At 44.6% G+C, this 26,913-nt stretch overlaps 1 protein-coding gene across 1 annotated transcript in view; it reads right to left on the bottom strand.

The window, feature by feature from the left end:
* Positions 1-592: 592 nt before the first annotated feature.
* LOC147449705 (small ribosomal subunit protein bS20c-like) overlaps positions 593-26,913 on the bottom strand; it is a 50,431-nt gene continuing 24,110 nt past the window's right edge. Inside the window, exon 3 of the mRNA XM_086522065.1 lies at positions 593-962. Within this exon, the coding sequence (XP_086378191.1) occupies positions 726-962 (237 nt within the window). The 3' untranslated portion in view covers positions 593-725. The remainder of the gene's footprint in view (positions 963-26,913) is intronic.

Below are 26,913 nucleotides of genomic sequence, written 5' to 3' on the forward strand. Positions count from 1 at the left end.
AGAGAGAGAGAGAGAGAGAGAGAGAGAGAGAGTTGTTGTCATTCTAAATCTTCGTCATCCATGTGGACAGTCCCCACTCCATACTAGGGCCTTTTTTCCAGCACTAGACTTAAAAATGAATGCAGCTTTGGGAAATAGCATTTGAAATGACATGATGTTTTTCTCTTCAAGATTTTTTAAGCTTTCTCGAGGGACACATGTCAAACAATGAGAAATGAACGACCTTCACCCCTATGGATAATAAGGCCTTTAGCAGGCCAAAAACGGGATCAAACCTCAAATTCAGCACTCCCAGTTCAACGTGCCCAACTAGAGAGAGAGAGAGAGAGAGAGAGAGAGAGAGAGAGAGGAACACAGAGGGCTTTAAGAGCAATTCAGCTCTGAAGTTGAAGCTTAGGAAAAGAGAATGATCAAGCAATATCTACTATTTAAAACCTATACAAGAAAATCTGAGGCGAAGAATTCCTGTCATTCACCTCGAAAATGCTTGTTGAGTTTTCAATCTAGAATGTGCATCCTTTTACGTGTTGCATGATGCATCCTTGGTGATCGTGAGGGTGGTGTACATTTAGTGACAATCATAGAGACTCAGTTTCTTGCCAAAAAAATTCCCTTGTCAAACAACTTACTTTCAAAATTTAGGTACAATATGTTCAACAACAAAGGGCATCGATAATTACTTGGAAAAAATTGACCGGCTTCAAAGCTTCTCTCAAGTTTTCAACTTACACAGCTGTGGCAGTGGCAAGGGTTGGGGTATACCATCCCTGCTCCACTTCCAAAACCCTTTTCGCCCGTGACAATCTAGACTTCCTGCGGGCTCCAGTATTCCTATGAAGTGTTCCAACTTTCACTGATTTGTCAATCGTCGAGAAAGCCTCACCAATGAGAGTTTCAATGGGGGATAGCATCTGTTCAGAAGCACTTGCATCCTTCTTCAGGCCCTCTATCGCAACAAAAACCTGTTTCAAAAACAGCTCAAACACAAACAGTATTAGTTGCTATCATGGCGTGTCAGGCCCAAAGAAGAGAGATGTAAAATTTAACAAGAATGAATCAAGCTATTCACTAAGGCCAGAATCTATCTGGAGAGACTTAATCCTCAAGTTTCCTTGCTTGAAGGTAAGGCAGACAAAACATGCTTGGAAGGAAAAAATTATGGGGAAAAAAATCTCTCTATGTAAGAAAACATTTCTTCCATATTCAAGGAAAATTAAATTACCCTTTTTATTTATAACCAATGACTTTCCACTTGCAAATTTTAGGATCAGAACTCCCATCAACTAGCTTTACAATGTGGGTGGTGCAGAATCTGAAAAAGCTAAAAGTTTATACCAATTGTGCTTCGCTGGTACTTGAGTTAAATTCCCGATTGATAGTGGCTTGGCAAATATATATATAGAGTTTTAGATTATTAACTTGACATAATTGCTGGACAGTGGTAGACCTTGAGTTCAAAATCCTATATAACAACGCCTAACGGCATAACTCTTAGCACAAGTAGCAGCAGAAGGCAAAAAGCTCTCAAAATTGGGGCTCCATCAGTACAGCCATCCTTGGCGTTTTGTAGCAGCACCCAGTCAACCTCATCTCTCACGGGGCAATCGTTCCCAGCCAGATTCACAGTAGACATACATGCCAGCCCATCACGACACAATTTAAGTTGCTCAAAGAAGTTTTGTTGCCAGTTTGCAACCCCAGCTTTCAGCCTCCTTGTGTCACAGTTTCATCGCTAAGGAAGGCCCCTTATTCAGCCCTCCCATCTACTCTTTCAGTCCAAAGCTAAGTATGAGATGTTGGGTTAAAGGCCAAAATAACCCCTTTTTGTACATTTTTATACTTTGTCCAAGTTCGCATTGAACCTGGACACATTTTTTTTAAGTCACTTATAATAAAAGTAGGAAAATCCAAAACTCACTTATTGAGTTTTCCCCAAAAATGTACGAGCTCTCTCTCTCTCTGCTTCCGATTGCTAGCGCTAGCTCTCTGCTGCACCTTGTCTCCCACTTCTTGCCCCAATGGTGCACTACATTGTGACGTGCACCTATCAGTACCCTCTGATTCACGCTTTCAACTGGTATCAAAGCCCTAGGGTTTCAAAACAGCCTTGCGCAGTCTACTGGACAGCAAGTAAATATTGCTCTCCCGCGATCAATTTCGCTTCCATCGCGAAGCCCCTTGCTTCCGGGGTCGAAAAGGTTACCAAAACTACCAAAACAGCCCAAAACATGCTGTTTTTAGGTCAAAAAATGTGATTTACAGGTTATTACAAGTCAAAACAGCAATACGCAGTTGTCCCAAAGTTGTGGGATCAAATGTATTGATGTTTGTCGCAACAAATTGAGTGAAAAGCTGAGTACAGGTGCTTAAAATTGCACATTTGAGCTGAAATTTCAGATTTGGATTGTTTCATGTAAAGAAACTGCGGCTCTTTGTATGCAAAGTCTTCTGGTTGCTACTATTTGCTGAAATTTTCAGCCTATTGCATCTCTCTTGTATACACACTTGTGATTGAATGAAGACGGCTTCTTCCTCTTCCGCATCTGACACTAAAAGTTTGATGGAAATCAAACGGTTCGATGGTCAAGGCTTCGATCTTTGGCAAGAAGGCATGCAAGGTATCCTTTTTTTAAAGGATTGTGAAGATGCATTGGAACAGAATAAGCCACCAGGTTTGTCTGACGAAGAGTGGACCAGGTTAAATAAGAAGGCTATAGCTTACATCAAAATGGCTATCAATGATGACATTTTGACGGACATCAAGCGTTTGGACTCTGCTTATGCAATATGGCAAAAGCTAAAGCCCAATTATAAAAACACGATGCCTGTGAACCAGGTGCATTTGATGCGAAAGTTGGTGAATATACAGTTTGATGACTCGAAGTCAGCTTCTGAGCATTTGAGTGCTTTTACATGTGTGTTGAGTCAGTTGCAGGACAGTGGGCTTCAGCAATCCGATGATAAGCTGAAAACTATTTTCTTGCTTATGACATTGCTAGATACTTGGGAAACTTTGGTTGTCTCCTTGAGCAACAGTCCCACCCTCACTTATGACGGTGTGAGAGAGTCTATTCTCAATGAAGAGATTGGACGCAAGTCTAGTGGGAAAGGTGGCAGTTCTGCCTACAATGCAAAAGGTAGAAATCAAAAGCGTGATGCAGACAATAGGACTCAAATTAGAAGTAAGAGCAGGACAAAAGATAAGGATGTCACTTGTTATCAATGTGGCAGAAAGGGTCACAAGAAACCCGATTGCAGGTATTTCAAGAAAGAGCAAGAAAGGAAGAAGGAAACGCAAGATAAGAAGAAGAAAGATGAGAAGAAAGGGGAAAAATCAACAGGTGATTCCTCCAGGGATGCTGAGAATGCAAATATATCCTCTAGTGTGGTCATTGAGGAGTTGTCAGACGTTGAGAAAATTTTGGTTGCGGCTTTATGCCCCTCAGATTTGGTGATAACTAATACAAAAGACATGCTTATCTCGAAGAAAGATGTCATTGATGCATTGCTTAGTGCTAATGATGACCTATCCCAGTCTTGGATAGTGGATTCTGGTGCTTCATTCCATGTGACTCCATCTTTGGAGTGTTTTGCAACATATGCTGCAGGCAATTACGGCAAGGTGTACCTTGGTGATAATTTTGCTTGCAATATTGAGGGAATGGGTACTATGCGTTTGGCTCTTAACAATGATCAAGAGCTTGTGTTGGCTTTCTCGGTTGGCAGTGCTCCTGTGCCAGATTGGATGCCAGGAGAGGGTTTCAGGTGGATTTTTCCAGGGACTGCAGTTCGGTACTTGGGTTGTCAGGTTGGTTTGGACTTGTCCCCCGAGCAGCAGATTGCTCCTCTTCTCCTGTCCATCAGGAGAAAGCTGTTACATTGGAGCTCAGCACGACTTTCGCTGGTTGGTAGAGTAGTAGTTGCCAACCAAGTGTTGTTGGCGACTATGTGGTACATCACTTCTTGCTGGATCTTCTCGAGTTCTTGTATCAGCCAGGTAGAGAGGCTGATCAGGAACTTCCTTTGGTCAGGTCGCGACACTCAGATTGCCCGAGCCAAGGTGGCTTGGTCGGTCATCACACTTCCTTGTTCTCAGGGAGGGCTTGGGATCATTGATCCAGCACAGCAGAGCAGAGCCCTTCTTGGGAAGTTCGTCGTCAGAGGACTTCTTCCAGGCGAGGAGCCCTGGAAGGAGTTCTTGCTGCAGAGGCTTCGTGCCAAGGTGCCTCAGTCAGGAGGCCCTTGGCAACCTTCGACCAGATGGATCTTTACAGAGCTGCACCGAGTTGGTTTCAACAGGAGACTGGAGGACCGATTTGCTGTGAGTTTGCTTCGATCGTGGGAGCTCTTACGGCGTGGCCTAGAGCAGAGACCGCCGGCGTGCACGGAGGAGCGCCTACGGCAGCCCCTCGTCTGAAACCGCATGGTTAGCACTCAGAGAGGCCACTTGGTTGGGAGTCGGCCTCATGTTTCTTGGGGTCCCATGGCAGCTGGTCCAGCGCGCTCTCTAGGTGACTGGCTAGAGTTCACAGGTTTGTCGGAGGAGGCGCAGGCTGTCCAGCTACAGGGCATGAGAGGGGTGCAGAGCATGTGTCAGGACATCTCAGAGTCAGTTCCAGCTGAGTGGCTCACGCCTCTCGAGCCAGTAGCACCCCGGTGGATGGGAGCCTTCACACGATTGGAGGTTCTCATTTCAGTCAGGGCTTGCTCAGAGACTGTCCCAACCCTGTTCTTCGAGCTTCAAGGTGAGGGACACTTACAACGAGTTGCAGTAGAGGCCCTGCAGGTAGCAGAGTGTTGTTTCCAGAGGATCCGAGTTGTGGGCATCTGTGGGAAGACTTGCGTCTTAGACCCTGACCCAGCAGCTCTTGAGACAGGACACTGGAGGCTATGGGCTTGGGAGTGCTGTCCACTGGCACGAGTACAGTGGGATCCTGGTGAGTGGCTATGGCGGGACCCCTTCTCTTCTGCAGACCGCCCAGGAGTCCCCTTCTTTCACTACACTGTTCGGCTTGGACGTCATATACTTGCAGCACAGAGAGAGGCCCGCCCCGCTGCAGCACGTCATTGGCAGGAGGAGGGCCTCACAGTCGAGTTCTTGGCAGCTTTTTGGCAGAGGCTGTGGGACTCCAGACAGCCGAGGCGAGTCACCTTGTTTCAGTGGCTGGTCGCACATAGAGCCACAGCTGTAGGGAGCTGGCTTGTGCATAGTGGTCTCTCGGCCACATGTGCAGCTTGTGACCATTTGGTGGAGAGTCAGCGTCACTGTCTTTGGGACTGTCCCTCGGCCCAGCAAGTGTGGCTACGAGTTCTTCGGCTGATGCCTGCTCTCTCCACGGCTCGACAGTACACTTGGGGGGCAGCGGCTTGGTCCACCCTCACGGGCCCGGCACTTCAATTTGAGCTATCTTCCACCAGCAGGATGATAGTGATACAGGGGGGGCGACCTACACTTCAGCCTGCTATAGAGCTTACTCCACCGGAGTGGTGCAGTGAGAGAGAGGAGTGTTGGGAGCTCATCAGTGGCCTGACACTTTGGTTCATTTGGCGGGCCCGTTGTTTCCGCATCTTTGAGGCTCGCCCTGTGCCACCAACAGAGACTGTTCGTGACTTTTGGCTAGAGCTGATCCATACTCTCAGAGGACAGCTTGAGGGACTACAGGGCAGCTCCGACCGCATGCGGGAGCGCCGCGAGGCTTTCCTTCGACTCTAGCACCCTGGGCCTTTCTACACCATAGTCCAGGGGGTGCTCAGATGGCACTACTGTCCACCTGTGTCGCTTTTCCCTCCTCCCATCTCTTGATTTAGCCCCATTGTTTATATGTTGTTTTTTCATTGGGAGAGTCTCCCCATCATGCTTGTTGTAGCCCTCTCTTGCAGAGGTGGTTGTAGCCCTATGGGCAGTTTTCATTAACTAATAGAAGGATCTTTTTCTCGGAAAAGAGCTTGTGTTGAATGATTTCAGGTTTGTACCAAGCATTAAGAAAAGTCTACTATCCGTTGGCCAATTGGATGCACATGGTTATACGACCATTTTTGTTGGGGGTTCATGGAAGTTGCTTAAGGGCTCTATGCTTGTTGCAAAAGGGTCTAAAAGAGGTACTTTGTACTATCTTCGATGCAAAGCTTTGCCTGGCAAGTTTCTTGTTGTTGCTGAAGTTGCTTCACACACGGAATTGTGGCATAAGAGACTTGGCCATATGAGCCAAAAGGGTATTGATGTGCTTTTCTCTCTGAAGAGGGTTGATGTAAAAGGCAAAAACTTCGATTTTTGTAACGATTGTCTTTATGGAAAGCAAAAGAAATCTTCTTATTACTCTGGTGTCTCTCGCAAAGCTAATCCTCTTGATCTGATTCACTCCGATGTATGCACTATGCCTGTTAAGTCTTTTGGTGGTGCATTTTATTTTGTTACATTCATTGATGACTGTACTAAGAAAGGATGGGTGCATTTGTTGAAAAGTAAGAGTGAGACTTTTAATGCTTTTAAGAAGTTTCATGCTTTTGTCACTACGCAAAAGAGTACTAAGCTTAAATGTTTCAGATCTGATAATGGAGGAGAGTATGTATCTGCTGAATTTCAACGTTTTTGTGATGAAAATGGGATTAAAAGGGCATTGACAGCCCCTTATAATCCGTCTTCTAATGGTGTGGCTGAGAGGTCGTACTTTATGCAAGAGAGTGCGTTGCATGTTGTCCACCGCTAGTCTTTCCCAAGAATTTTGGAAGGAGGCATTGAAAACTGTAGTTCATATTTGCAATCGCTCTCCTAATAGTACGCTGAAAAATGACATTCCAGAGGAGGTTTGGTCTGGCAAACCTGCCTCTTATGATCATTTGAGAGTATTTGGCTACGAAGCTTTTGTTTATGTACACAATGACTTGAGAATAAAGCTTGATATGAAGTCCATTAAAAGAGTCTTCCTAAGTTATAGGAAAAAAGGTGAAATGGGTTATAGAGTGTGGTTACCACAGTTTAGAAAGTAATACGCAACCGAGATGTAGTGTTCAATGAGGCAAAATTGCTTAAGAATGCTACAAAATCTGATGTTGACAAGAAAACAGTCAAATTTCAGCCTTCCGTGCCACCCATTGATGTTGAAAAAGAGCCTCATGATGCATTACCGCAAGCTGAAATTGATAATCAGCCGGTTAACCTTGAGCCAGAAGAGGTAGGACATGATTTTGATGCTCCTAATGAGGATGGACAACCACCTCAATTGGCTGAAAATGATTTTCAGCAACATGATAGAGCTGAAAATGAGTTGCCTTATGATGTAGAACCGTTGCCAAAGAATGTAGATCATTGGGTATACAGATCAACTCGTTTGAAAAGGCAACCGCAGAGATTTAATCCCTCTTTGCATCATGTAATGTTGATAGATGAGGGTGAACCTCTTACTTATAAAGAGGCTAAGTCATGTGAGTCAAGCAGTAAGTGGGAGCTTGCAATGCAAGAGGAAATGAAATCCTTGTATGCAAATGATACTTGGGATCTTGTGCCATTGCCTAAAGGGAGAAAGGCTCTTCCTAATAAATGGGTATACAAGATTAAGATTGTGAATGAAAAACCCAAGTACAAGGCAAGATTGGTTGCAAAAGGATATGCACAGAAAGAAGGAATCGATTTTCAAGAAATCTTTTCTCCTGTTGTAAAGCTTACAACTTTAATTGTCCTTTTTTCTCTCGTTGCGGTTCTTGATTTGGAATTGAATCAAATGGAAGTAAAGACAGCGTTTTTGCATGGTGACATTGAAGAGGACATATATATGAAACAACCTGAAGGTTTTGTAGTTCCTACACGCGAGGAACTTGTATGCAAACTGAAAAGGGCTCTGTATGGTTTGAGACAATCATCACGGCAGTGGTATAAGAAGTTTGACACTTTTAACGCAGCCATGAAGATCATTGTTTCTATACGAAAAGGGATGAAGATGGTAGTCCCATCTTGTTCTCTATGTTGATGACATGCTGCTTGCCGGGAAACATAAGACTAGTCTTGATGCTCTGAAACGTACGCTAAGTTCAACATTTGCTATGAAGGATTTGGGTGATGCAGAGCATATTTTGGGCATGCGTATTAAAAGAGATAGAAAGCTGAGATTGTTGTTTTTATCTCAAGAAAGGTACATTGCAAAAGTACTTGACAGGTTTAATATGGCTAATGCTAAGCCTCTTGGAGTACCTTTACCTCCATACACTAAGCTTAGCAAAGCAGATTGCCCAAAGGATGAGGTGGCATTGAAAGCAATGAAGGGAATCCCATATGCATCAGCTTGTGGTTCTCTTATGTATGCTATGGTTGCCACTCGTCCCAACATTGCTTATGCAGTGGGAGTTGTTAGTTGATACATGTCAAATCCTGGCAAAGTGCATTGGGAAGCTGTCAAATGCATTTTGAGATATTTAAAAGGTACACAATCAAAGTGTATTTGTTATGGAAAAAGTGACTTAAAAGTTGCAGGGATATTGTGATGCAGACATGGCAAGTGACATGGATACCGAGAAATCTACTAGTGGATATGTATTTGCCATTGCTAGTGGTGCAGTCTCTTGGTGTTCTAGGTTGCAAAAAATTGTGGCATTGAGTACTACTGAGGCTGAATATATTGTGATAGTCAGAGTGCTGTTTATTTAGCCAAAAATGCCATGTTTCGTACGCGTACCAAACACATAGATGTGCGGTACCACTTCATACATCAGGTATTGGAGGATGGTCTAGTCACCTTGACTAAGATCCATACATAGGATAACCATACAGATGTTCTCACCAAGAGTCTTGCTAAGGCTCAACATGAGCATTGCATACAGCTCGTGGGAGTTGGTTAACTTAAAGACGTCATTTATGCCTTTAAGTAGGAGGTTGTCGGGTTAAAGGCCTAAATAACCCCTTTTTGTACATTTTAATACTTTGTCCAGGTTCACATTGAACTTGGATAAATTTTTTTTTAAGTCAGTTATAATAAAAGTGGGAAAACCCAAAACTCACTTATTGAGTTTTCCCCCAAAAAGTAGCAGCTCTCTCTCTCTCTCTCTCTCTCTCTCTCTCTCTCTCTCTCTCTCTCTCTCTCTCTCTCTCTCTGTGCTTTTGAGAGCTAGCGCTAGCTCTTTGTTGCACCTTGCCTCTCGCTTCTTGCCCCAATCGTGCACTACATCGCGACGTGCACCTACGGTACCCTCTGCTTCGCGCTTTCATGAGATACTATGGCCCTTTCCAAATTCAAGAGAAGATAAATGATGTATCCTTCAGACTGAAGTTGCCAGATACTTGGAAGATTCACAATGCTTTTTATGTGAGTCTCTTGAAACCTTTTAAGGGTGTGAGGAGCTAGTCATAGAAGAGAGCGAGGAGATACTCATTCCTGAACAAAATAAAGCGCAGCCTACTGACCTGGCAAGACCTCCGCGAATCGCACTCACTGGCTAACGTGGCACGCTATACAGACGCCACAAAACACACTGACTACTGACGTGGCACAGAGAACGGATTTCTGCGATTTGCACTGCCAGCTTTTGGGACCTGAAGCTTTTGAGTTTGAGGCTTTTTCATGTACTGCTTCTGAGAAGCCATGGGCCTTTAAATATGTACCTAGGGCCAGTCTTCCACTCAATTTGGTTGACGATCACTGAGCAAAGAGGATCCGTGGAATTTGTAACTTTGCTCAAGCGTTAATATAAAAATAAATACCGAAAGGGATGCCAGACTTTGGGCCAACACCTCTGGGCATGGAACTACGTCAGGCCGTGTCGACTCTATTGAATTGAGATAAAGTTTGTGAAGTGTTTTCAAGTGACCTCAGATTTTGTAACTTTGCTCAAGCATTAATATAAAAATAAATACCGAAAGGGGCGCCAGACTTTGGGGCCATACCTCTGGGCACAGAACTACGTCGTGCCGTGTCGACTCTATTGAATTGTGATCATAGCAACCACGATAAGGGACGAGACGTTTAATACGCAGTGTACTGTCACCACATGGACACCGCGTGCCAACAGAAAAGAACAGACTGAACAAACTTTTAGCACTTCAAATAACAATTGAACGGAAAGAGATAGACCACACGGGGAGTAGCGAAGTTCCACCCCAGAGAGCATTGGCCCCAAACCTTGGCGCCCCTTTCGGTATTTCTTTATATTACTTGAACTCAATACAAGGCCGGTACTCCACCCTTTGCACCTTCGTGCTCAAGCATGCCAAAGAATGAACCCTTGGCTCATATTTGAAGACCCTTGGCCATAAAAAGTAGTTACATGAAAAGCAACTCAAAACTCAAAAGCAATTGGTCCAAAAGCAGGTGCTCAAAAGTTGCCAGCGCAAAAGCAAGAATCCGTACAGCTCTGCCACGTCAACAGCGAGTGCAAATCACGAAAATCCGTACAATCTTCAACGTCAACAATCAACGTAAAATCCGAAAATCCGTACAATCTGCCATGTCAGCAAGCCATCGCAAAATGCAAAATTCCATACAGGATGCCATGTCATCAACTTCTACGCTTTTTTTGTAAGTGTGTGTGTGTGGGCTACTTTACTTTAGGCCCCATCGGGAAGGAACCTTAAGTTGGTTGAATCTTCTTCTGCTGCTTCTGTTGCTTCTCTTAGGGTTTAGGCATGTCAGCAATTTGTGACATCCCTCCTTCTTTAAAGAAAGTAAATGTCCGTGATTACAACATATCTGCAAAACAACTCAAGTCAGCTCAAAAATTTTTGAGGGACATTCCAAGGGACAATCAGTTTTCTCATTCCAAATCGGAGCTCTTGATTTCTTGGGTCATTGGCTTCCCAAAAGAATCTCCTCCAATAAGAAGTCTCATTCCATATCAAAACTCTTGATATCTTGGGTTGTTGGTTTCCCAGAAGTATCTCATCCAAAAAGGAATATTCAATGGATGGCACATCGTAATGCAACACAAAAACTCACCTATGCATGTTACAAGACACAACGAACAGCGCCGCTGAGCACTCCCCGACGGTATAAAGCTACTCAACAACTACCTCGTCACTCCACCCACAAATAACCTAAGAGGTCTGCGCCATGAGTTCAGAGAACTAGTACAACCAAACGCTCCCCAGACAACCCGTCTGCTTCGTTCGGAAGTTTTCCAGCATACAACGAAACGCTCCCAGACATCCCATCTGCATCATTCCGAGGTTCAAACAATACCAAAACAACATTTCTCACTACTCCACCAGGGAGTAAAATCACCAATCATTGAAACCAGTATTGAAACCAGAGTCAAACGGTTCAAATTGGCACCAAGATAGGTTTAAAACAGATACCATCCATTTCAAACAACTTGCAAACAGGATCACCAAACAAGTTCTCAAACAGATTCAAATTTAAGAAGAAATCTCGACATCAGTCAAGCTCGAAAAGTCAATTGACTTTCCATCTTGAAACCTGCAGCAAAAATTAGGGTTAGTGTCACAAATGGGTGACGTGGCATGGCCTTGGACACACTCACAGAGTGAGGCAACATACCGGACACTCACCCTGACTGGCAACAGTGACACGTGGCAACTGTAAGACAATTCCGAATTTTCCGCCGCAAATCCAGCTGACTTGCTGACGTGGCAGAGCGTACGAACTTCTGCTTTTTATGCTCCTATACAGAAATCCCTGGATTTGCGTTGAGTTGCTTTTTGGGCTCAGTAGCTTTATTTTTGGAGAAGCTTTTGATTACTGCTTTTGAGGCTTTGCTTTTGGGCATCCCTTGTAACCTATAAATAAGTGGGCAAGGCCTCACTTCTCAAAGCATCTTCTCACTCTCTTGTACTTAAACACAGATTAATACAAAAAGAAATACCGGCGCCAGTCTTTGGGGCCAATATCTCTAGGCTCGGAACTCTGCCGGGCCGTGTCGAATCAAGTGTGAATTGTGAATTGTTTTGACGTGAATCTCTGTTGTGTTGCGGTAAAATCTTCACTTGGAGTGTCCAAGTTTGTTACAATGGTATCAGAGCGCAGCCGATTTCTCTTCTACCGGAAAATCCGATCTTTTTCTTGCGACACTTATGGATTCCAACAAAGAACAGTCGACTTCTTCTGCATCTGGGGATGCAAGAAGAGATCACGAAGAAGATTCGCATGAAGAGTACGGCCCACCTCGGCCTACTCAAGCAGAGATTGAAGAGATGAAACGTCGACAATTGGTTGACGACGCGACAAAGATGATGATCAACGTTGCCAAGGATGCGAAATTTGTAAAAATTTTGACTCAGACATCCTTCGAAGAGGTGTACACCCAGTGACAGAAGGCCACAGAGCCACCCATCAAACCAGCACTCAAGAAACCTCCTCCTCCAAGGATGTTTACAAAACAAGAATTAGAAGAGGTGGTTGATGCATGGATTAGTCATCTTTTTTACGCAAACAACAAAGCCAAAAAGCATGACAAAAAGCAGAAGAAAGGAACCGACTTCCCGGGTTATTTGGGTCGTCAATCTACCTTTGCATCGGCAAGAAAGCAAAAAAAGCGTGTACGATTTGAGGGAGTATCGAGTTCTTCTTCTTCTTCTTCTGACAGTTCTTCTAGCTCTTTTGACTCGAGCGAAGAAGACACAAAAGGGAAAAAGGCAAGCAAAAAGCAAAGCTTCGGAAAGGGCAAGAAAAAAGCAAAGAAGCCTAAGTTTCCCCCAGTTTCTGACAGTTCTATAGAGGACTCGTCCTCAGATAATTCGGACTCCAACGATCACAGATTTTACGCAAAGAAGAAGCATTTCTATAAAGCCAACAAATATGACTTCCTCGAAGATAAAAGCAAGAAAGTTGGAGAATTTAAAGGAGGAGGACAGTCAATTAAGTTTGACACTTTTTCTGGATTCCGAGATGCTTCGAGGGCTTTGGCCTTCATACAGCAGTTTGACATAGCTTTCTCTGGAGGGCATTACTCAGAGCACTCCAAGATTCGGAGGGCTACCTCTTTCTTCAAAGGAAATGCGCGAACATGGTGGTCCACCCTTCTACTGAGAAAGGAAGCGCCAGTTAAGTGGCTGAAATATGAAAGGCATTTTATTTCTTCTTGGCTGACTCGGGAGTACGAACGAGATATACGAACTGCTTGGAATCAGCTTCAAATGACCAAGAGAGATTCTCTGGACACATATTGCGAGAGATTTTGAAGCTCTTTTCTACCAATTTCTTCATTTAAGAAGATCTCGTTTAAAGAACCGATTGAGCGGTTTTGCTACGGACCTCCTACAGAGATCTGAGATCAGTGCTTAGAACAAAAGTCAGATTCTATTCAAGAATGGATGGGTCATGTGAAACTGGGTTTTGCCATACGTTCAGGCAATCTGACTTACCCCACAGATGAGATCATGACTCAGAGAACCGAACAGACTTCTAATAATGAAAGTAGAAAGAAGAAGAGCCCCCAAGAAAAGAAAGATAAGGATTCACGACCCCGGCTCACTCTTCAAGAGAGGGCCAATTACATCAAAGAGAGGAAGTGTTTTGGATGCCGGGAACATGGGCACATCTCCGCGACGTGCCCTAAAAAGGCACAACAAGAACAGAATGAAGAAATGCTAGAGAGTTTGAAAGCAGCTGAGGAACGTGGACGAAAAGGCAAGATGAAAGCAGGCCTGGTTCCAAATTGCATGGGTATTGACCCAAGCACGATTGATGAAAGTACAGAACTTTGTCGAGCTTGGGGCAAAGTGAAAGATCAAGAAGCCTTGATTTTCTTTGATGGAGGAGCCAAGGCCAACTTCATTTCACCTGAATTGGCGGCGCCGTGTAACAGACTTGGACACTCCAAGTCGAGAATCTACCGCGACACCACAAAAGATCACTTCAAACAGTTCACAGTTCACAATTCACAATTGATTCCACACTGGCCCGGCGGAGTTTCGTGCCTAGAGATATTGGCCCCAAAGACTGGCGCCCCTTTCGGTATTTCTTTTTGTATTAATCTACAACTCAAAGTACAAGCGAGTAGCCGGAACTCACTCTCAGACTCTGCGTCCAGATGCTCTGAGTTGTGAGAGCCCGAGCTACCAATTTAAAGACTTACAAGGGATGCCAAAAGCAAAGCCCAAAAGCTGAAAATCAAAAGCTGTCCAATAAAGCACTTTCAATTTTCTCTCATAAGCTCTCTTGAGCTAAAATAAAGCAAGGCTTTCAAAATAAAAACTCTCTTAATCTCCTTGTGTAGAATAAAGCAGCAAAAGCTGCCCCAAAATCTGCCCCAAAAGCTGCCGTAGAACAGCCCGCCAAAAGCGCCGCAAAATACGGGCCAGCTTGTACGGACTTGCCACGTGTCATTATTTTCACAGAATCCGAGCAGCCTCGCCACATCAACATTTCAGCCTCTTACAAGGCAGCCACGTCATCATGTCACAGGCGGGTATGTGTGTATATAGCAGCCGCGTCCAATTTGTGACATACCCCATACCCCCCTCTTGAAAGCATTGTAATCGCCCTCGATTACGCCTGCAAAACAGACGGAAGCCAGAAACTGTCTTAGCAAACACTTACTGTTAGTACCGACGCAATAGGAACACACATCTAGCACATGTACCGATCAACAGTCACATCACAGGACATCACAGGACATCACAGATGTCCGATCGACTAATCCCTATTGCAACCATGTCTATCGAGATCATTTAGACCAAAATGCTGCAGTCATTTCGTCTATCAGTTCCTGCACTTCAGCAAGTCAAGAACAAATCAATTTCATATAATCCAGAATTCCATTTCATAAAGTCGTACAACAGAATACTGTCAGCTCTCAGTATCCCTGAAGCTCAAAGAGACATCATTGACTCTAGTACTCAAAAATTAAGACATCTGTTGACAAAGGAGCGGAGCAACTCCCCTCTTGTGCAAACCCACTGCACCAAATCTCCGGCCAAGCTGAATTCGGGATTCCATTTGAAGTAGACTATGTTAAACCAAAAGCTTCAAGGTAAAGGTTCACAATCTGAGGAGTATCTGCTAGGTCCTCCTCCTCCATCCACTTCGCATCCAATGCAGGATAGTTCTTGAATTTAACCAAGAACCGCCTTCTTGCTTTAACCTTATTCTTTCTGTCCTTATGTGCCAAAATCTGTTCAGGAACAAGGATCTCCTCGTTTTCTTCCACTTCGGGTTGCTCATCAGGCTCCCCATCTACAGACACATCACCTTTAAAAGGTTTCAAGAGACTCACATGAAATGCATTGTGAATCCTACAAGTGTCAGGCAGTTTCACTCAGAAGGACACATCATTTATCTTTTCGGAGATCTGGAAAGGTCCGTAGTATCGCATACTAAGCTTTGGAAAAAGCCTCTCCTTTCCCTTTTTCTTTCTCAGGCGTGCCTTTTCAAAACGTAAGAGCACCCAATCATCCTCCTTCAATTTCAAATCACGACGATGACGATCTGCTGCCTTTTTCTGTCTTTCTTGAGATTTTTGCAAAGCCTCGTGGACCTTGGCAAAAGCCGTGTCCAAGTCGCACGTGTACTCATCGGCTTCAAAAATCTTATCTTTCGTGCTTAGGAAGGGTGGAACCTTCGCAGCACCTTCAATAATCTCAAATGGCGCCTTCCCCGTCGAAGAGTTTATCGTGTTATTATAGGCAAATTCCACCAAAGGTAGATACTTTTCCCATTGAGTCTTCTGATCCGAGATATAAGACTTCAATAAATCTAAAACCATTGAATTGGCAATCTCGGATTGCCCGTCAGTCTGCGGGTGGAAAGATGACAAGAACTGCAACCGCATGCCAATGTTCTCCCAAATTGCCTTCCAAAACAAGCTCGTAAATCTGGGGTCCCTATCGGAGACAATCGTCTTGGGCATGCCATGTAATTTGAAAAACTGAGCCACAAACAGTCTCGCTAAGTGATCCGGCTTGATTGTTTTCTATACCGGAATGAAATGAGCCTGCTTGCTAAATCTATCAATAACAGTCCAGATACCATCGTTACCGCTCTATGTTCTTGGGAGATCAAAAATGAGATCCATTGCAATACTTTCCCTGTGCTTTATGCCTGTCAAACTTGACGTTCTGACATACCAAGCAACTACGCACATACTCAGCCACATCCTTCTTGAGTCTCGGCCAAAAGAAGTATCTCTCTACCCCTTCAAGGTGATAGCAATGATGCGGTGACCCGTAAAAGGCGGACAGTGGCATTCGGTCATAACCTTTTCCCTCAATGGTTGTGTAACGCACAACATGGTTTTCCTCATCAAGTAGCCATCCCGAATGGAATATCCCGCTATTGTCTCCCCATCCCGTATCCGTGTGAAACGTCTGCAAAATATGTATATGTGGCATACCGATCGACCATATCCTCGAAGCTCCTATGATGTATCGTGGAAATAGCCAGAACCAACGGTTTCCGAGACAAAGCATCTGCCACCAAATTCTTTTGTCCCTGCACATGGACAATCTCGAAGTGAAACTGTGACAAGAAGTTCGTCCACCGCATCTGCTTTTCCAATAGCTACTTCTAAGTAGCGTAAACTCTGATCGTCTGTAAAGACAGTAAAATCCTCTTCGAATAGGTAGTGCCGCAACTGAGTAGAGCATGAATAACCGCCAAAAGCCCTTTCTCATGAATCTGTGCTGTCAATTCTGGCCTTGAGAACAATCGGCTCTCGTAAGCAATGACATGGCCTTCTTGCATTAAGACCGCACCCAGACTACCACCAGAAGCATCAAAATATACTTCAAATGACTTCTGCAAGTCCGACAAAGTCAAAACTGGTCCCGTAGTCAATTTCTCTTTCAATGTCTGAAAGGAAGTCACCTCTGTGGGTCCCCACGAGAAAGAGACTCCTTTCTGTGTCAAGATATGCAAAGGGGAAGCAACCTCTGCAAACTTTCTAATGAACCGCCTGTAGTACGAACACAATCCCAAGAAGCTTCTAACTTCATGCACTTCTTCAAATCGGGCCAATCACGGATAGTCTCTATTTTGGCCGGGTCCATTTGCACTCCTGCTTCTGCTGAGACAATGTGTCCCAAAAAATGTAGCTTTGGTAGAAAAAATTCACTTTTCTTCGCATTAATCACCAACTTGTGATCTCGTAATGCCTCAAAAGCCCTGAAGCAGATGATCTCTATGTTCTGCCTCATCCTTGGAGAAAACAATAATGTCGTCAAAAAAAGTGCCAACAAATAGTCTATACTCTCGAAAAATCCTGTCCATCATCCGGTTAAATGTCGCAAGAGCGTTGGTTAGGCAAAAAGGCATCACCAAAAACTCAAATAACCCAAAAGTCGTCTGAAAGACTGTCTTGTAGACGTCTCCCAGCGTGATTCGGATCTGATGATATCCACTTTTCAAGTCGATCCTGCTAAAGCACGAGGATCCCTAAAGTCGGTCAAGTATATCATCGATTCTAGGAGTCGGAAATCTGTTCTTGATGGTGATTTTGTTGCGAGCTCTATAATCGATGCACATTCTCCAAGATTCGTCTTTCTTTAAAACCAACAACACAGTACGGGAAGTACTAGGCTGGACAAGACCCTTTTCCAAGATGTCTTTCACTTGGTTCATAATCTCTTCGTTCTGGGCTCGGCTCACACAGTAAGGTGGTCGGTTTGGTGGTGTGCTTCCAGGTATCAGAATGGTATGATCTTCAGGACGAGCGGGTGGTAACTCGCCTGGCAAGCCCTCTGAGAAGCAATTGGCATGAGAGTGAAGAAAATCTTGGCGTTCTTTGTCAAGTTCAGACATAATTGTCCTATCCTCATCACTCAACTCTTTCAAAAAGATCAAGTAAACAAACAGACTAGATTTCATTAATTTAGAAATGGCCGAAGCCGATACAATATAGACAGACTCGCCCTTAAGTTTTACATCGAGTACAATAGTTCTGCCCTTCTCTGTGGTCAAAGTCGCTTTTCTCGCCCGATAATCGACCACGGCGTTATTCTTGTGGTACCGGGGAATTCCCAAGAGGACATCACAACCTTCCAAAGGCATTATGTAAAAGTCCTCATGCCCCAAATACCCCTAATAATGCAACCGAAGTTTACCAATGACAGGTGTAATGGCTACGTCCCTATCGGGTACCGCTAGAACTGCCTCTGCAAGTGGCCCCATCCGATCGGGAGTGATCTCAAGCCGCGCCGCCAATTCCGGTGAAATGAAGTTAGCCTTGGCTCCTCCATCAAAGAAAATTAGGGCTTCTTGGTCTTTCACTTTGCCCCAAGCTCGACAAAGTTATGTACTCTCGTCCATCGTGCTAGGATCAGTACCCACGCAATCTGGAACCAGTCCTATTTTCATCTTGCCTTTTCTTCCACGGTCCTCAGCTGCTCTCGAACTCTCAGGCCTTTAGTCGTCCTTGTCGTTTTGTTCTTTCTGTGCCTTTTTAGGGCACTTCGAGGAGATATGCCCAGTTTCTCCACATCCAAAGCACTTCCCCTCTTTGATGTAGCGAGCCCTCTCTTGAGGAGTACGTTTGGGTCATGCATGCTTTTCTTTCTTTTCGAATTGCTCTTTCTCTTTCTACCTTCATTTGTCGAAGTCTGTTCAGCTCTTTGCGTCGTGATTTCATCAGTGCGGTAGGTCAAACTGCCCGAGTGAATGGCAAAACCCCGTTTCGCATGACTCGTCAACTCCTGAATGAAAGCTTACTTTTGTTCCAAGCAATGATCTCGGATCTCTGTAGGAAGACCCAAGGTAAACTGCTCATCAACTCTTGAATGGAAGCTTACTTTTGTTCCAAGCAATGATCTCGGATCTCTGTAAGAAGACCCAAGGTAAACCGCTCAATCTGTTCTTTGAACAAGATCTTCTTAAATGAAGAGGCGGGTAGAAAAGAGCTCCAGAATCTCTCGCAATAAGCGTCCACTGTATCTTTCTTGGTCATCCGAAGATGGTTCCAAGCAGTTCGTATATTGCGTTCATACTCTCGAGTCAGCCAAGACGAAATAAAAAGCCTTTTGAATTTCAGCCATTTAACTGGCGCTGTCTTGTTTAATAGAAGCGTGGACCACCAAGTTCAAGCATTCCCCTTAAAGTAAGGGACAGCCCTCTGAATCTTAGAGTGCTCTGAGTAACGCCCTTCTGCGAAAGCGATGTCAAACTGCTGTACAAAAGACAAAGCCTTCGAAGCATCTCTATAACCAAAAAACGTGTCAAATTTAATTGACTCTCTACCTTGCTTGAACTCTCGGACTTTCTTGCTTTTGTCTTCCAGAAAGTCATGTTGGTTGGCCTTATAAAAATTCTTCTTCTTTGCATAAAAGCTGGTGTCATCACAATCCGAACTATCTGAAGACGAGTCCTCTGTAGAACTGTCAGCCACGGGGCGAGATTTAGGCTTCTTTGCCTTTTTCTTGCCCTTTCCGAAGCTTTGCTTTTTGCTTCGCTTTTTGCCTTTTCTGTCTTCTTCGCTCCAGTCAGATGAGCTAGAAGAACTCGAAGAAGAAGAAGAAGAAGAAGAAGAAGAACTAGGTACTCCTTCAAATTGGACACGCTTCTTCTGCTTCCTTGCCGATACGAAAGTAGACTGACAACCCAAATAACCCGGGAAGTCAGTGCCTTTCTTTTGCTTTTGTCGTGCTTTTTAGCTTTGTTTTGCACGTCAAAAAGCAGAGCAATTCGTGCATCAACCACCTCTTCTAATTCTTGCTCTGTGTACATTCTGGGAGTAGGAGGTTTCTTGAGAGCCTGTTTGAGGGGTGGTTCTGTGGTCTGCGCCACTGTGTGCACCTCATCGAAAGAGGTCTCGCTCATAAATTTTGCAAATTTTGGGTCCTTCACAAAATTAAGCATCATCTTTGTTGCATCGCCGATCAATCGTCGATGCTACATCTCTTCGAGCTCCGCCTGAGTAGGCTGAGGCGAGTCGTACTCTTCACCTGAATCCTCGTTGTGATCTCTTCCCGCATCTCCGGATGCAGAGGAAGTCGATTGAACTTTGCCTGAAGCCATAAGTGCCGCGTAAAAGGATCGGATTTCCCGTAAAAGAGAAATCGGCCGCGCTCTGATACCATTGTAACAAACTTGGACACTCCAAGTGGAGAATCTACCGCGACACCACAAAAGATCACTTCAAACAGTTCACAGTTCACAATTCACAATTGATTCCACACTGGCCCGGCGGAGTTTCGTGCCTAGAGATATTGGCCCCAAAGACTGGCACCCCTTTCGGTATTTCTTTTTGTATTAATCTGCAACTCAAAGTACAAGCGAGTAGCCGGAACTCACTCTCAGACTCTGCGTCCAGATGCTCTGAGTTGTGAGAGCCCGAGCTACCAATTTAAAGACTTACAAGGGATGCCAAAAGCAAAGCCCAAAAGCTGAAAATCAAAAGCTGTCCAATAAAGCACTTTCAATTTTCTCTCATAAGCTCTCTTGAGCTAAAATAAAGCAAGGCTTTCAAAATAAAAACTCTCTTAATCTCCTTGTGTAGAATAAAGCAGCAAAAGCTGCACCAAAATCTGCCCCAAAAGCTGCCGTAGAACAGCCCGCCAAAAGCGCCGCAAAATACGGGCCAGCTTGTACGGACTTGCCACGTGTCATTATTTTCACAGAATCCGGGCAGCCTCGCCACATCAGCATTTCAGCCTCTTACAAGGCAGCCACGTCATCATGTCACAGGCGGGTATGTGTGTATATAGCAGCCGCGTCCAATTTGTGATACGCGACTCGAGATTACACCCGATCGGATGGGACCACAAGCAACGACAGTTCTAGCGGCACCCGGCAAGGACGTGGCCATTACACCTATCATTGGCAAACTTCGGTTGCATTGTCAGGGGTATTTGGGGCATGAGGACTTCTATATAATGCCCTTGGAAGGTTGTGATGTTCTCTTGGGAGTCCCTTAGTACCATAAGAACAACGCCATGGTCGATTATCGGGCGAAGAAAGCGACATTGACCACTGAAAAGGGCCGAAACATTGTACTTGATGTGAAACTGAAGGGCGATTCTGTCCCTATTGTATCGGCTTCGGCCGTTTCGAAATTAATGAAATCCAGTCTGTTTGTTTACTCGATCTTTTTGAAAGAGTTGAATGATGAACATAGGACAAATATGTCTGAACTTGATAAAGAACGCCAAGATTTTCTCCATACTCATGCCGATTGCTTTTCTGAGGGCCTGCCAAGCGAGTTGCCACCAGCTCGTCCTCAGGATCATACCATTGATCTGATACCTGGAAGCACACCACCGAACCGGCCACCTTACCGTGTGAGCCGGGCCCAGAATGAAGAGATTATGAACCAAGTGAAAGACCTCTTGGAAAAGGGTCTTATCCAATCGAGTACGTCACCTTACTGCTCTCCGGTGTTGTTGGTTTTGAAGAAAGACGGATCTTGCAGAATGTACATTGATTATAGAGCTCTCAATAAAATCACCATCAAGAATAGATTTCCGATTCCGAGGATCGATAATATTCTTGACCAACTACATGGATCCTCTTGTTTCAGCAGGAATGATTTGAAGAGCGGATATCATCAGATCCGAATCGCGCCGAGAGATGTCTACAAGACAGCTTTTTGAACGACCTTCGGTTTATATAGAGAACATCTGCTACAGGTCTTTCACGCATTGCGGGATCACAAGTTGGTGATCAATGCAAAGAAGTTGAGGCAAAACATAGAGAACATCTGCTAAGGTCTTTCACGCAATGCGGCAATGCGGGATCACATGTTGGTAATCAATGCAAAGAAGAGTGAATTTTTCTTATTAGAGATACACCTTCTAGGACACATCGTCTCAGCAGCAGGAGTGCAGATGGACCCGGCCAAAATTGAGACTATACGTGATAGTGAAACCGGCATGTTAACTTCAAAAAAGGGCGGTAGACCTTAGACTTAATCCTTATTTGCTTTCACCCATTTAATTTGTCGCCCACTTTACCTGTACTTTCAAGACACAACAAAGGGGAAAGGGATACAGGCTGCTAGAATGCACCTGTATGAGAAGACCGACACCAGATTGGCCCCTAACTTAGGCGCCCCTTTCGGTATTTCTTTATTGTTTAAAAGAGGGAATAAACGTTGTGGTTCCCTACAAGCTGCCCCGCACAAGCTTGTCTGAATTTCAACTGTTCCGGCCCGATTTTGGCAACATAACTGTACTAGGACCCTTCACAGTCAGCATTCCCACGCATTGAATGACTTTCCCGACGCATAAGGGCACTTTGCGAAACCTGGCGAGAATCTGCAGCACGCTGAATTCTCTGTTTTCAGCCCCGAAAATGCGCCAAATCACCTGTACAGCGGTCCCATCGCGTCCCCGAACCTCCTGGGGGTATTAGGGTCTGTTTAGGGCCAAAACCCTAAACCTGCCGGACGAGATTTCTGACGTGAAACCTCTCCGAATTCACCTGTACCTGCGGGGGATTAGCCGCTAGCTAATCCAGTACCTGTGCAAGAGGCTCTTGCCTCGACAATCGCGTATGAACCCACACAACTGTACATTGGTCAATTGAAAAGCCCACTAGAGGGGCATAACATACTGCCATAGAGGGGCATAACATACTATACATTGGTCAATTGAAAAGCCCACTAGAGGGGCATAACATACTGCCATAGAGGAGAGAGAGGGCAGTGCGTAGCGTACAGGGCATCACTCTTGGCACCGCATTGTACATAAGAGGGAAAGGAAGCACTCCATAGCTCTTAACCTGTGACAGAAACTTGCAAAATGAGCCTCCCAGCTATAAATTCAGCGCCACTTTTTGTTGCATGAGGAAAGTGCACCAGGATGTGCCACTTGGCGCATTTACAAGCATTTTCCCGTTTCGGGTTCGCCGCTTAAAAATATCCCAACTGGTCGCCCAGTTGACTTCGCAGCAGAGTTGTAAAATGTTCCCCTAGTCATACCGGAGGTAATGAGGCGAACACATTTTCAGGTCCCAAAATAGCAGTTCCCTAAATTTTAGGAGATGCTGCCATTGTATCTTTCTAGGTCATCTGACCCCCTTTGTACACTGCAGCCACACCCAGAACTGAAATGTAGCCTCTGTAGCAAAGGATTCCACTTTGGCTAGTCAATGACCCCACTTTGGCTAACCATAGTCCTTGTCCAACCTTAGTGCTCTCTTGCCCTCAGGCCTGGACTCCCTCTGGACAGTTCCACACTAGCTATGCAATGCAGGGCAGTTAGGTGTTTCCAAAAAGTGGAAATAAATAAATAATAGGAAAGAAATCAACAAAAAGGATAGATAGTAGTCACACGCTGGTGACAGATAGGCCCGATTTGAAGAATGTCCATGAATTTAGAAGCTTCTTGGGCTTATGTTCTTACTACCGGTGGTTCATTAGGAAGTTTGCAAAGGTTGCTTCCCCTTTGCATATTCATATTTTGACACAAACAAGAATCCCTTTCTCGTGGGGACCCACAGAGGTGACTGTCTTTCAGACATTGAAAGAGAAATTGACTAGAGGACCAGTTTTGACTTTGCTGGATTTGCAGAGGTCTTTCGAAGTATATTGTGATGCTTATGGTCTGGGCGCGATCTTAATGCAAGAAGGCCATGTCATTGCCTATAAGAGCCGATTGTTTTCAAGGCCAGAATTGACAGCACAGATATATGAGAAAGAGCTTTTGGTTGCTCTTACTAAGTGGCGACATTACCTACTCGGAGCCGATTTTACAATCTTCACAAATCACCAAAGTTTACGCTACTTCTTGTCACAGAAGCAGCTATCGGAAAAGCACATGCGGTGGGCGAACATCTTGTCACAGTTTCAGTTCCAGATTGTCCATGTGTAGGGACAGAAGAACTTGGTGGAAGATGCTTTGTCCCGGAAGCCGTTGGTCTTGGCTATTTCCGTGATACATCATAGAAGCTTCGAGGATATGGTCGATCAATACACCACAGATCCAGATTTTGCAAATGTATTCGGTCGAATACAGAATGGGGAGGTAGTAGCGGGATATTCCATTCGGGATGGCTACTTGATGAAGAAAACGATGTTATGCGTTACACAGCCGTTGAGGGAAAAGGTTCTAACCAAATGCCACTGTCCACCATTTACGGGTCACCGCGGCATTGATACCACTTTGAAAGGTGTGGAGAGATACTTCTTTTGGCCGAGACTCAAGAAGGATGTGGAGGATTTTGTACGCACATGCTTGGTATGCTAGAAGTGACAGGCATAAAGCACAAGGATTGTTACAGCCTTTACCCATTCCCGGGAAAGTATTGCTATGGATTTCATTTTTGATCTCCCGAACAAATAGAGTGGGCGCGATGGTATCTGGACTGTTACTGACAGATTCAGCAAGCAAGCTCATTTCATTCCAATGAAGAAAACAATCAAGCCGGATCACTTAGCGAGACTGTTCATTGCCCAGATATTCAGATTACATGGCATGCCTGAGATAGTTGTCTCTGACAGAGATCCCCGATTCACGAGTTTGTTTTGAAAGGCGATTTAGGAGAACATTGGCACACGGTTGCAGTTCTCGTCATCTTTCCACCCGCAGACAGATGGGCAATCTGAGATTGCAAACTCAGTCATAAGGATTTGTTGAAGTCTTACATTTCGGATTAGAAGACTCAATGGGAAAGGTTTTTACCTTTGGTGGAACTTGCCTACAATAACACGATTCATTCTTCGACGGAGAAGCCACCATTTGAGATTATTGAAGATGCTCCGAAGGTTTCACCCTTCTTAAGCACAAAAGATAGAAGACGACCAGTACACTAGGGACTTGGACTGCTTTTGCCAAGGTCCAGGAGGCTTTAGAGAAATCTCAGGAAAGACATAAAAAGGCAGCAGATCGACACCGTCGCAATCTGAAATTAAAGGAAGACGATTGGGTGCTCTTACGTTTTGAGAAGGCACGCATGAGAAACAAAAAGGGAAAGGAGCAGCTTTTTCCAAAGCTTAGCATGAGATACTATGGACCTCTCCAGATAAAAGAAAAGATAAATAATGTCTCCTTTAGACTGAAGCTGCCCGATACTTGGAGAATTCAGAATGCTTTTCATGTGAGTCTCTTGAAGCCTTTTAAAGGTGATGTGTCCGATGATGGGGAGCCAGATGAGCAACCCGAAGAGGAGGAAAGCGAGGAGATAATCGTTCCAGAACAGCTACTAGCACACAAGGACAGAAAGATAAAAGGCAAAGCGATAAGGCGGTTCTTGGTTAAATTCAAGAACTATCCCGCATTGGATGCGAAGTGGATGGAGGAGGAGGACCTGGCAGATACTCCTCAGATTGTGAAACTATACCTTGAAGCATTCGGTTTATCATAATCTACTCCGATAGAACCCCGATTTCAGAATGGGCGAATCTAGTGCAACGGGTATGCACAAGAGGAGAATCACTCCACTCCTTTATCGACAGATTGCCCCGATACTTTGATTTGATATAGAGTCACTGATGTCCCTTTGGGTTTCAGGGATACTGCTGAGCTGACAGTATTCTGCTGTATGACTTTATGAATTAAAATTCGCGATAATGAAAATGATATTGATTTGTACTTGACTTGTTTAAGTGCAGGAACTGATAGACGAAATGATTGCAGCATTTCAGTCTCATAAATCTCTATAGACATGATTGCAATATGGGTTAGTTAATCTGCCATCTGTGAGGTCCCGACTGGATCTAGATGCGATTGCTAAATACGTTGCCGATTAATCATGGTCTCAGATTTGGAATGATTTTTTAATGCGATTTGTCATGTGATGTCAAGTGATGTCTTGTGATGTGATTGTCGATTGGTACATGTGCTAGATGTGTTGTTCCTAGTGCATCGGTACTAACAGTCAGTGTCTGTTAAGACAGTTTATGGCCTCTGTCTATTTTGCAGAATTAATCAAGGGCGATTACAATGCTTTCAAGAGGGGGGTATGTCACAAATGGGTGACGTGGCATGGCCTAGGACACACTCAGAGTGGGGCAACAGACTCGGACACTCACCCCGACTGGCAGCAATGACACGTGGCAACTGTATGACAGTCCCTGATTTTTCGCCGCAAATCCAGTTGACTTGCTGACGTGGCAGAGCGTACGAACTTCCGCTTTTTACATTGCTGTACGGAAATCCCTGGATTTGCGCTGAGTTGCTTTTTGGGCTCAGTTTCTTTATTTTTGTAGAAGCTTTTGATTACTGCTTTTGGGGCTCTACTTTTGGGCATCCCTTGTAACCTATAAATAAGTGGATAGGGCCTCACTTCTCAGAGCATCTGGACGCAAAGTCTGAGAATGAGCACCCTCCCACTCTCTTGTACTTTGAACACAAATTAATACAAAAAGAACTACCGAAAGGGGCGCCAGTCTTTGGGTCCAATATCTCTAGGCACGGAACTCCGTCGGGCCGTGTCGAATCAAGTGTGAACTGTGAACTGTTTTGAAGTGAATCTCTGCTGTGTCGCGGTAGAATCTTGACTTGGAGTGTCCAAGTTTGTTACAGTTAGGTTCCTTCCATAAGGTCGTAGCTGACCGCAGCATGATCCATAAACTCTTGAATAGTCGAAACAAGCCTCAACAAGCAATGTTCCTATGGCGGTGATTGTAGTCTCAAGACCTGGCAATCACACTGGACCTCCAGGGTTATCAGCTCGAGAAAAGACACTTATTGAAAGATATTCCAAGAAATTTCAAGTTGTAATCTGTTAGGGTTTCTGTAGCAAGCATTTCAAGATACCCCACCCTGCCAAAAGCTGCAATTCAAAGGAAGATGTTTGAAGGCGTGTAACTTCGGGCAAAAATTTTCTTGAAGGCTTGCTATGTCCTTGGAGTGTACGGCTTGGTAGCTACAAACATCCACCATTGCATGACACTGCCTCTAAGAAAAACAACGCCTTGAAAAGAAAAATCCTTGATCCTATTTTGCAAGTGATCTTTATAGCTTATGCCCTGTAAGACAAAACGGTGAAGACAGGAGCGCGCCCAATGTGTGATGAAGTAAGGGTGGAAGTGGCTAATAAGTCCGGGGTCGGGACACGAAGATTCTTCAAATAAAATTCAATTCCAGTAGCCTTTGAAGCGCCT

Source organism: Adiantum capillus-veneris, chromosome 10, assembly GCF_014529385.1.
Source record: "Adiantum capillus-veneris isolate H3 chromosome 10, ASM1452938v2, whole genome shotgun sequence".
NCBI lineage: Eukaryota > Viridiplantae > Streptophyta > Polypodiopsida > Polypodiales > Pteridaceae > Adiantum > Adiantum capillus-veneris.